General features: G+C 35.3%; 1 protein-coding gene across 2 annotated transcripts in view; it reads right to left on the reverse strand.

Moving 5' to 3' along the window:
- Window positions 1–12777, reverse strand: part of LOC111505874 (uncharacterized) — a 404328-nt gene that overhangs the window by 67169 nt on the left and 324382 nt on the right. For both annotated transcript variants that reach the window (XM_074180136.1, XM_074180135.1), the window contains exon 3: window positions 8706–8985. In XM_074180136.1, the coding sequence (XP_074036237.1) occupies window positions 8706–8985 (280 nt within the window). The remainder of the gene's footprint in view (window positions 1–8705; window positions 8986–12777) is intronic.

A 12777-nucleotide genomic window follows, 5' to 3' on the forward strand; every position in this document is an offset into this window, starting at 1 on the left:
CTGACGTTTCGTATACTACTGCGGTATACATTATAAAAGGAGAAATTATCTCCAGTCCTGGTGTTCAGACCATGGATTTCAGATCGTGAATATTCACGGTTATTGAGATTGTAGATACAAGTTTCCAGAACAAATAAACAGTGAAAGACCCTCGAAGAGGGTCCTAAAACTGTCAGTACTTGTTGGATTGTTTTTATAATACGTTCTTGGCCAATAAACACATCATCTAAGTTGGCGTATTGACCCTAAAATAAACTTCATATCTTAGCCAAGAGTCGACTTGTCCGCAATATACTGACCAGCGAAGTGTCGTCGGCGTGAAATGTTAAGATTACATTATACACAAACCCTTTCATATCACCCATATAGATAAGGAAGAGTATTGGCACACCCACTGTGGCACACCCACAGATACGAGGCCATTTTAGCATGTTTAGTTTATTGGTGAGAGGCATAAAAGTGATTTCCGGCGATTTTTTTTATACAAAATTGTTGCATTCAATTTTGTACGAAAACTACTTGAAATGTTGATAGTGGCATACCGTGATTGTACTCTGAGTCAGAAAAATTTTTACAGGTGGCGTAAGCTTTTCGCCTACACCGAGAAGATATTCATGATGACGCTCACCCTGGATGCTCCAGCACATTTACAACCGAAGAAAATGTTGGGAAAGCGAAGAAAATTTTAAAGCAGCCTCGTCGAATCACTATTAGAGAAACTGCAGAGGATGTCGGCATATCGGTTGGCTGATGCCATGCAATTTTTTCGTTTATTTGGGGTATGAAGCGTGTGGCAGGGAAGGTTGTTGCAAAATTGATGAATTTTGGGCAAAAAACCCTTGCACGGGCACCGCTCTGAAAATGGTGACAGACATCAACGGCGATGCAGATTTGCTTGAAAGGGTCATTACTGGTGACGAATTATGGGCATATGGTTATGACATCGAAGCCAATGTCCAATGGGGAATGTTCCTGCTCAATTTGGGTTATTACAGCAAATGCAAGTTTGAACAAAATAAAGTTGAGTTTAATTCATGAGTTTTCAAATTCACTTCGAAAAGTATTCAAATTGATGTTTCAAATGTAGGGTTTTAATTTTCAAATGGATTTGTTTTTAATTCACATATTGGCAACAGCGCCTAGAATGCTACATCGGAGTTCAGTTTATCTAGATATTCTACTTTAAAAAAGGAAAATTATCTTTATAAATTAACAATTAAGGCAACATATAAATTATAGTTCAATACCACCTTCATAATCCACATGAACAGTTGTTATGTTATTCATTTATTTATGTAGAGGAAGATAGGTTAGGTGCACAAAATGTCATATGTCACAGAATGTCTCGGAACTCGGAACATAAGTAAACAGAACAGCACGCCTCTGAAATATGTCATCTTTGTTTGTCTCATACAGGTAACAGATTCAGTGTTCTTTATTAGCTATAAACGATGTTGCCAAATGGTGAAATAGAAACGAATCCCTCTAACTGTTGAATGCCTTATTTCATTCCTCTTTTGTAAGTATTTAAATACTCTTTTAAAGATAAAGGTTGAAATGATAAGTTCAAAATGCGTTGTTTTAGATCTCTTTTATGAAAACTACTTGATTTTCATCAGAAGGAACATTCCCCATGGGGATGCATTGTCCCAAAGGAAGAGCCTAGAAGAGTCAAGATCAAAAAAGCACGTCAAATTCGATCTTATGTCAAGGTTTTGCACATTGTTTTCTTGCCACATGTACAGATGGTCAATAAAGAGTATTTTCTTGAAGTTATGCGCCGCTTGTGGAAAGCAATATGAAGAACACTTACGGTTTTGTGAAAAAACAATTCATGAGTCTTGCATCACGATAATGCACCTCGTCATTGCATGTTTCAATTGGAAAAGTTCTATCATCACTTCATGAAGGAATGCGTAGACGTAGCTTACAGATTGAATAATAGTCCAAATGAATTCATTAAAAACTATGAAGAGAAAACTATGGTGTCGGATAAATAAGAAGTATAAAAGCTGACATGTAGCCCATGCCCAAAACTGTATATTGGCCAAATAGGGAGAACTTTTTCTCAAAGAATATAAGAGCATAGAAATAGTTTCTAAAATTGAAGAAAAAATTTAAAACTCAATCTTCTAGAATACCTAGAAATTTTTTTCAGAAAATTTGTGTAATTCGCTGAATGACCAAGTAGAAATTAATGACTTCCCGTTGCTAAATATTTTTTCAAATGTAAACTAGTACATAAGTTCTGGTCATTTAATTCATTGAAATCGCAGGTACATATAAAAAAATGGCTAGGTTGAACACAGTTACTTGAAATGTTGATACTTCAAATAGTGAAATCAGATATATCAAGCATCAAATGTGTAGAATTCAGTTAGTGAAGATACGCCCGAAGAAGCCATTGTATTGCGAAACACGTGTTGCGTTTTTGTAAGACTATTTTGAGAGAATATCGCAATAAATTGTTTTTTGAATGTCATGGATCCTTATCTAGTACCAATTCGATCATATATCATGAACTGATGAATGAATTATATCGACAGGTGAATATTTTCGTAGCAAGTTTGACGCTCTACAGATATCGTGTGATATTTTGCTAACTTGACTGGTTCTGGGAAGGACTACATTGAAGGGGACAAATTAGAAATTGATTAATGGAATAATATTTTTTTTGATGAAAATTAAAATCCATCTCATGGGAGATTTGAATTGTGAAGTTGACTTTTTCAACTCAAATATCCTTCGCATTTTAAGTATTTTTGCACCACTAAGAAGCGTGATAATTTCCAAAAACAAAGCTCCTTGGTTAACAAAAAATTTAAAACTTCTGATGGGGTTAAGAGGGAGGACTTCAGTAAGATACAGGAAAAATAACTCTGTACATCGGTGGAATTATTATAAGAATTCGAGAAATCTCACGAACAAAACGATAAACCTCGAGAAAAAAGCGTACTGAGAATTCAGTTTACGAAATAAAAAAACAATTATGGAAAGGACTAGCAGACCTTGACATATATAGTAAGAAATTGAACAAGACCTTTCCAGATCACTTGTTTGATGTTAACAAAATTAATGAATAATTCTGCGGTATCAACAATAACAACTTGATTCCTGATGAGGAATGTATTTTTTTTAACCAAAATAAAAAACATGAACACTCATTCAATTTCCATGCCATTAATAATAATGAAGTATATGAAGTGATTTTAAGGATTAAATCTGATGCCGTGGGTCCGGACCTACTCAGTATCAAGATGCTACTACATTGTTGCCCTATCATTATTCCTCAGATCACTCATATTTTCAATTATTGTCTAGAACATAATGAATATTCGACTCTCTGGAAATAATCACATATTCTGCCTACAGTACCTATCCCAGATAATTTGAGCGATATCCAAGGTTTTTGGAAAAATAACAAGTAAACAAATAAAAAATTATCTAGATGAATTCAATATTCTACCACCTAGTCAATCTGGTTTCCAAGCAAATTTTAGCTGCACAAACTGCATTACTAAAAGTAGTTGATGACATTCAAAGGCCAATAGATGATAATAAACCTTGCCTTGCAGTTGTGCTCGATTACTCAAAGGTGTTTGACCGCATCAACCATGTACTTCTTATATCTCTTTTGAATTATTTTGGATTCGCACCGAGTGCAACTGAGTTGATTGTAAATTACTCACAGAACCGATCACAATGTGTTACCTTCAAAAACTCTACGTCGAATCTCATCAATATCTATGACGGTGTTCCGCAAGGGTCCATTTGGGGCCCACTACTATTTGTATTATATACATCACCATTTCCAGATTGCCTTCAATATTCTTCTGTCATCTGCTACGCCGATGATACTCAAATCTACATAGAATGCGATGAAGATACTTTTGACCTAACACAGAAAAAACTTAATGATGACTTATGTTCTCTGATGAAATTATCAACCAAATATTGCCTAACTGTCAATCCCTCTAAGTCGGCAGTTATGCTCTTTCGAAGAACATTGTCACGTAAACGCAATCTAGACAAGGTTTCTATAACTGCAAACGGAGTTGAGTTACCTCTTAAGGATATTTCTAAAAACTTAGGACTATACATCGAAAGTTCTTTAAGATTCACACGACACGTGGGTACAGCAATCTCAAAATGATATATTCTGATAGAACACTGTTGAACAAAAAAATCAAAATGACCTTGTGTGAATCTTTAGTGTTGTCACATGCTAATTTTGCGGACGTAATATATGGTCCCAATCTCCTTCAAGCTGACAGGAATAGATTACAAAAGCTACAGAATTCATGTGTGAAGCTGATAACTGGAACAAAGTGACGCGATCATATATCACACAATTAGAAAGATATCGGATGACTTAATATGGAGTCGCGACGCATTCTACATTCTACTGTCTTGTTTCATAAAATAATCAATGACAAGAAACCATCTTTATAGAAAAATCAGTTACAGGACGAACGTACACAACCTCAACCTTCGATTCCGAAATCACCTTACCACACCAAAACATAAAACCTCTCAATTCAGAGGCTCTTTTCATTTTTTCTACCCCGGCTATACAACCGGTTACCGAATGGATATATGCATAAAAAAATACTTGAGAGAGACTGGTAACTACTAGTATATATTGATCATACGTTGAGTAAATTATTCTCTTGATACAGATGGTCCGTTGAATAAATGTCTATTTCTTTAATATTATTTCCAAAATTGAGTTCTGTGTAAGCTATCAATGTGGTTGTTGGATGTACTACCTCATGCAATGGAATCTGCCAAATATTCATATATTGATTTTTTTTTCGAAAAGAATATCTCTCAGAATATAAGAGTTATGCACGAGTAGTCTCTTCATTTGTGTTACATATACTACTTGTTCGTCCCATCATATGTTGGTCAATAACAATACCCAAATTTGAATTGAAGGGGTTATATTTTTAGGAGTGATTAATTTTTTTGGGAAAGAAAGTTTTTGGCTTTCTTTTTTCAAAAAAAAAAATACCCAAATATTCAATGAATACTGTTTTTTCCATAGTCGGGCATTCACAATTATAACGTTTTGTGAAATTCATTTGGTGCAGTTTGTGGCTCATCAATTCGCGGCTGATCATCTGGCTGAGTAAAAATGTCATAAATTTTGTTTTGTCCACATTTAAACTTGATAAATCATTATTCAGCCAGAGAAAATGTTTTCTTAGATCAACTTCAGAAGTTTTATAGAATTATTCCTAACATTTACCAGTGAAGATCATGACTGTATCATCGACATAACACGCTATGTGACTGTCAAATTTATTAATATCCGTTATTGCGTCTATGTGAGCAAAAAAAGGGATCGAAACACGTACTGTAGCCTGAGGTATACCAACATTGATTTGTAATGTTGTACTGGGCTTGCTACCGATTTTAACTGTTTGTGTTCGTTCTTTCAAATAATTCTGCATTAGTTCCAAAGCATTACACAATTTTTTCGAGTAGGATTTCATGCAACACTATTGAAAGCCTCTGTCCAAGACCCCTACTGTTTGTTCTACAAAGTCGAGCACGGTATTTTCAGTATTTCATTTGTTTATGAACCCGAATTGTTGTTGTATTATTATATGATGTTCATTAAGGAAATCTTTCATTCGGTTTTCAACAGATTGTTCGAATAGTTCAGCAAAATCATTGATGACAAATTTGTCAGTAATTGCAATTTGACTTTCAGATTTGTAAATTGGAGTTACTCTACTAACTTTCCACTGGGACGGTATATTACTCATTTTTGTAAAAAAAATTCATCAAATAAACTATTGGTTTCAATAAATATATATGCATATGTTTCATCACTTTGCTAGTTATACCTTCAGGAACTGGTACACTATAGTTTTTCAGCTTCGAAATAAGACATATTATTCCATTTTCTCTCACTGGTTCAAAAAACAGGGAGGATGTTAAATAGGTTTCATCCAAAAAGTTTTTCAATTTTATTTGCCATATTTACTCCTATATTATGAAAAAAATATTAAACAGATTATAGCTTTTTCTTTATTTCAACTTACAGTTTCACCATTGCCTTTACTGACTGAAATATTTCCATTCTTATCCATGTTCACCTCTGATCATTTTCCAAGTTTGTTTACAGTTTTCATAATATTCATATATTGTTCGTTTTATCAAGTTATTGAGTTCATTTCTACAGGGTGTAACTAAATAAGTGTTAAACATTCAAGGAGGTGATTCCTCATTGAAAAAAGATAGGATCTTTCATATAAAGAAATTTCATTGGAACATCCCTTGTTAAGATACAGCCCCTTAAATGGGTACATAAAATTTGTAAAACAATTTTTTTCACAAGCACTAAAAAAGTTGCAATATTGAAATTTACCTGACGTTCTGTACTACCAAAAAAACACTTGGCCAGGAATTTATTTGGTTTACCCCATGGTTGTAGGGGGTGGAAAACGCAACCCCTAGATTAGAAGAAATTGTGACTTTCTGAAGACGATAGAATTCACAGACGAATGTAGTTTTTCTCGGGACAAGATTATTAATTTTTATAATTATCACATATGGGCTGATGAAAACCCTCACGCTATTGTCGAAACTAACCATCAAGAATAGTTTTCTCTTAACGTGTGGCTCGGAGTTATTGGGGATGATTTAATTGGGCCTCATTTTCGACCTCCTCGATCGAATGGTGAGGCATACGTTCAATTTTTAAGCGAAGTGCATCCAGTACTGCTGGAGGAAGTTCCTTTGGGCGTCAGAAGGGATATGTTTTTCATGCATGATGGGGCTCCCGCCCATTTTAGTCAAGTAGAACGTCAGCATTTAACTGAAACATATGCAAATCAGTGGGTAGGTCGAGGAGAACCACAGAACTGGCTCGCTTGATCTCCGGATCTCAATCCTCTCGATTTATTTATTTGGGGCCATTTACAGCATTTGGTTTATCGTACTCCTGTTTGCAATGTAGAGGACTCAAGAAACCGCATCATCGATGCATGCAGAGAGACTCCAGGAATATTTGAGCGAATACGTGGCTCAATGCGCCGACGTCTAGACGCATGTCTAATGTCTGAAGGTAGACATATTGAACATTTACTATGATTTCTACATGTGTGTTTTGTTATTATTAAATTAGTTTTGTTCATTATCCTTTAATCGTTTAACTACAAAATAACAATAAATCCAGTTCGCATTGATGACGATGTATCACTGTAGTTGTTCGTGAAATAATTTTTTGCTGCGAACTGGTTCATTTTGGGCAAAAAACCCAAGAGACATTTTTAGTTCAGAATGAAACAGGCTATCGGAAATAAATTGTAAACAAATAATAAGACAAAAAGTTACATTGGAAATAAATTTTGGGGGTTGCGTTTTCCACCTCTTACAACCATGGGGTAAACCAAATAAATTTCTGGCTGAGTGTCTTTTTGGTAGTACGAAACGTCAGGTTAATTTCAATATTGTAACTTTTTCAGTGCTTGTGAAAAAAATTGTTATACAAATTTTATGTAACCTGTATCTTAACAAGAGATGCTGCAATGAAGTTTCTTTATATGAAAGATCCTATCTTTTTTTCGATGAGGAATCACCTCCTTAAATGTTTTCAACTTATTCAGGTACACCCTGTATAGTCTTCATATCTTTTTTAATTTTCTTGGGTGCTTTTGAGCAGAAAAGGTTTCCTATGCTATCGCTCATTTCATTTTATCAGTCGTAATATCATTCAAGGTTTCAGTTTTTTGTTATGTATGCTTTTTATGAAAATTGAAAAATAGAATATTGAACGAAAGTCATTTTTTGTGGGGAAAAATAAGTTTTTTGTCGAGCTTTCTTGGGTATTTTCACCTTCCACAATCTGAAAAATATGAAAATTATAATGGAGAACTTTATACAGTTGTAAAAAGGGCAATTTTTTACAAATGTCGACCTTTGACGGAGAAGTTGAGAAATGAAGAATCAGCAAAGGAGTAACTGCATATATCTTATAATTTTTGTGCATTTCTCCGAAAAGTTAAGATAAGTATTGTATTATTTCTTAGCAATTTTTTTTGATAGGCAAAAAAAGGTAAATACAACAAGTTACTGATGTGTAGAACATTTTTCTCGTGAAAAATATTTTGATTTTACGCAGTAAGTTATCGTGGAGAACTGAAAAGTTTGTCCTTTCTACATATGTATGAAGTTTTCCATTATAATTTTGAATAGAACTGGCCGATACTTCTCACTATAAAGGGTTTAACAAAAACCACGAGACGTGTTTCGCGATACAGTAGCTTCCTCAAGCATAATCATTTGTCCATTTATGCCTGAGAAAGCTATTGTATAGCGAAACATGTGTCGCGGTTTTTGTAAAACCGCGTGGGAGGTGAAAATTCCCAAAATAGGTCGATAAAATAAGATAAATAAAACTTTCTCAGTTTTTATACCTCTTGTATCGTTCACAACGCAAGTGGTATAAAAACGTAGGAAGTTTTCATTTCCCAGTTTACGTGACGATCTCCTACCACGTAGTAACAAACGGCTACATCCATCAATTCATTATGATATTTGTTTCAGTTCATTCGGAAAATTCGAGAAGATGTGAGCAATTTCACTCAGAGTAGTAATTTGAGTCGACAAACCACCCACCTGATGCACGCCTACGCACGTTTTCATCGACCCATATACATTTCTAGAAAATATCACATTTCTTGTGACCTTACCTATGGAACTGAGAGATGCTTCTTCAACTACAGACAAACTGCTATTGTGGATGGTGAGATGACGTATATCCAAACCCAAAAAGACAAATCCAGGTAATTTTTTCAGGTTGTTATGTCTTAGTTTCAGATAAAAAATAACCAAAGACTTTCCCTTCAGCACGCCCATTGCATCGTTGATGTGCTGTTGGTCGGTGAACTCGCACAAAATATCCAAACCATTTTTCTTGACCGTGCAAGTACATGGTGATATTTCTCCTCGCGGAGGACATTGCTGTTGCAACTGAAACGGAAAATATACAGAATTAGTATTAAGTTTAGAGTTCCTCAGATTGTGTATATTTGGAAACAATAAGAATAACAATGTTCCAATGAAGAATCATGTATATAATATTAATTTCTGATACAAAATGATATTCTTGTTTTTATCGCAACTCAAGTATTTTTCTATACTCATAACAAATCATTAACGTCCGGAGATAAAGTTATTTAATAAGTGAAAATTTCCACAAATTGATATTTCCAAGGACTTGGTCTCCATAATTTTGATGTGCGATATAAATCAAACTCACTATTTTGCGTAGAATAACAATGTTTATCGACAAGGTAACATTACTCACGTTTTGAATACTAACTCATAACAAACATCTTGCACCCTCTTTTCATTGAAAAAGTTCATATCAATCTGATAGATGGATCAATTGATTCAAGGTCAATATTGTATAATTGGGTTATGAGGGCTTCGAGGACCGCTGTTATATGTGGCTTATTCGCATATTTCTGTAACTCAAGAAAACCCCACAAGACAAAGTCTAACGTAGTCTTCCTCAAAGTGGGCGATAACGCCCCCTTGTGAGCGCTGGAGGTCTATAGGGGGGCAGTAAAGGGCACAGGGAAGATTGATGGGGGTTGAGGCGGTTTAGGGGGGCGATGGCTAATTTTTCGACAGCCATCTTGATTTAAGCAGGTTGGAGCCTGGCTCTCCTACCCTTAGGACTGATGCTCGTCAGAAGGACGAGAGGGTCAATGGCTAATTCCAAAATGTTGTTTTGCTTTCAATACAAACTTTACCACTCCTTTACGCTTAACGCGCGTTTCCTCGTGTAACGTCATCTAAGGGACTAGACAGTAACTATTTCCTGTCCGATAGTTGTCAAACTATACTATACATCAGTGGTCACCAACCTCTTCAATGTGTTGAGCTACTTTGTTAAATTTGGAATAAACAGCGAGCTACCCACACGGAAGCCACGTAACGCAACGTAAATGAAATAATCCACAGTTAATTCATCATTATATGTATTTATTTTTCTATTTAACTGTTAATACATAATACTAATACTAAGCTAATAATAAACTAATACTAATAATAAACTAATAACAAAATAACTAATATTACTAGTATGTACTTGTTCATAGCTACATTCCTACCTATCAAACGAAGGTGTTTGAAAAATAAACACAAACTTTTATCCAGCCACAGCGGCATGTCACGTATGATTTAAAAATAGTTAATAATAACAACAAAAGAGTAACGCATTATCATGAACATAAACATTGAAAAATAAAAAAGCACGTTCAATGAGAAGGCTGACACTCAGACTCATCGATAATTTTTTTAATGTTTGCAGTATAATTTGATGCAGCCATTCGAATACAATTATCCAAATGTTCATCTGTAAGTCGATTGCGATATTTGTTTTTAATAAACTTCATATTGGAAAAAGAAGATTCACACAAATAGGTTGAACTGAATAATGCTTTCACTTTCAAGGCAACACGGCATAGAACTGAATATTTGTCTTTACTTACAATAGGCCAGATACATTCAGTACTTGAGATTAACGATTTTAAGGCTAAATCATTTTGAAACTCAATGACTTCCATTTCTGTTGCAGCGATGTCTTCGCCAAAGTTCTGCATAACACAAGTTGCAAACTGTCGGATATCAATTTCCATAAAGGGTGAAACAACAAACTGCGCTACTAAAGCCATTTCATTGAAATCTTTAAAACGATTTTTGATGTTATTCTTCAGGGTAAAAATTATTTCTACATGATATTTGTTGTCATAGGGTTCTAATGGATTTTGAGATATTTTTTCTGAAAGAATAGGAAAATGCTTGGCATCGCTGTTAATTAGGTTTTGTTCCCAAAACTCCAGCTCTTTGATAAATGCTTTTATATCAGAAATCATTTCCGCTAGTTTTTTGTCTCTCCCATGAACCTGCAAATTAAGTTCGTTTAATTTCTCTGTAATGTCCACGAGAAAACCAAAATCTCTAAGCCAGATTGAATTTCCTAGTTCCGGAGTCGGTTTATCGCGTTGTTTGAAAAATTGAACTATGTCAGATAGGACATCATTAAAACATTTCTGCAGCCGTCCTCTACTTAACCATCGGACTTCAGAGTGGAGGAGTAGGTCCCCGTATTGACAGTCAACTTCATCGGACAAGGTTCTGAATAATCTTCTTTGTAACGCTTGACCTCTAATCTTGTTCACAATTTTTACCACCAGTTTCATAACGTTGTTCAGTTTCAGGAAATTTCCACATGATGCTTGCTGATGGATAATACAGTGGTAACAGAGAAATTGCGGAAAAGTTTCATCTTTACGACATAACGCCACCAGACCCTTATCACAACCCACTATAGCTGGAGCGCCATCGGTTGTCAAGCCTACCATTTTCGATATTGGAATTTTCTCGGAAGAAATAATATTTTTTGAATGAGAGAACAACTCATGTCCAGTGGTGTGTCCTTTCAGTGGAATGAACTTCAAAAGATTTTCTTTAGTCGTAAAATCACTAAAAACCATCCTGACGAACACGGCCATCTGGGCAGTGTCAACGACATCTGTTGATTCATCCAGTTGAAGTGAAAAATAAACACAGTTATCTAAGTCAGTTCTTAAACTGTAAAAAAATATCATTGCTCATTACTTCTACACGTCTCATCACTGTATTAGTAGTAAGTTGCATAGATTTTATAACTGAAACTATCTCGTCTTCATTTCTGAAGTTGGCAAATAACGAATCAGCAGCTCCTAAAAATACCTGTTTTATCATTTCCCCGTCTTCATAAGGTTTCTTTTTTTGTGCAATTATCTGGGACACACAGTACGATGCTTCAGTTGCAGCCTTATTTTTGTCGACTGTTCTTAAAAATATTGATTGTTGTCCAATTAACTGCTTTTTTAACTGTTTCAGTTTCTCCTTTCTGGCGGCAGAATGTAGTGGGAATGATTTTTCAAAATTAGAATGAACAGTTTTATGATGTCTCTCAATATTCCTTTTTTTAACAACAGAGACCGAAGTATTACATAACAAACACACATTTTTATCTTTAACTTCTGTGAAAAAGTATTGTTCTTTTCATTCCGAATGAAAGTGATATGTCTTTACCTTCTTACAACTGCTTGCCATAATATTATTTTTGTTGTTCTCTACTAACCCAACCGCTGGACGTTGGTTACGCGTTCAGTTTTAAACTAAGCGCAATGTCGCCGCGCCGTGCGTATTTATCCCGTTCAAAGCAATCCAGATCGTTCTCGAACACTAACGCGCTGGTCCGGCTGGTCGGTTCCAGCCGATTCTAGCTTGATGGCGAACGCTCACCGCAACGTTGACGCTGTTTATGTTTAATATTATGACAATTAGATTTTTTTGTGGAATTTTCGGAAGCTTCTCTTATTTTTGCAGTTTGTATTTTTCAAATTAAAATCGTTTTGAGAGCTACCAGAATTGCCTCCGCGAGCTACCGGTAGCTCGCGATCGACAAGTTGGCGACCACTGCTATAGATGATGGTTAGCTTCAATGCGAAGCGAGAAGTTTCTAGTCTCCATTCTGGAAAGTACTAGGCCCGCCCGCTGCCTCATATAAAAGGGCGAGCGCCATACAGCCAGTAATGTCATTCGACGATATTACGAAAACAAGCGAATTTAGTTAGCGACTAGCTAGGTAAAGTGCTGTACGTGCGGTGATGAATACTGTGAGTGGTGTGATTAACAAGTTTTTAATACTCGATTCTTTACTCCGGCATTTTTGAAGACAAAATTATGTCGGAAGCAAAGAAG

This window comes from Leptinotarsa decemlineata, unplaced genomic scaffold (genome assembly GCF_025532065.1).
Source record: "Leptinotarsa decemlineata unplaced genomic scaffold, Ldec_3_MD MMD2_tig00026294_RagTag_RagTag, whole genome shotgun sequence".
Classification (NCBI taxonomy): domain Eukaryota; kingdom Metazoa; phylum Arthropoda; class Insecta; order Coleoptera; family Chrysomelidae; genus Leptinotarsa; species Leptinotarsa decemlineata.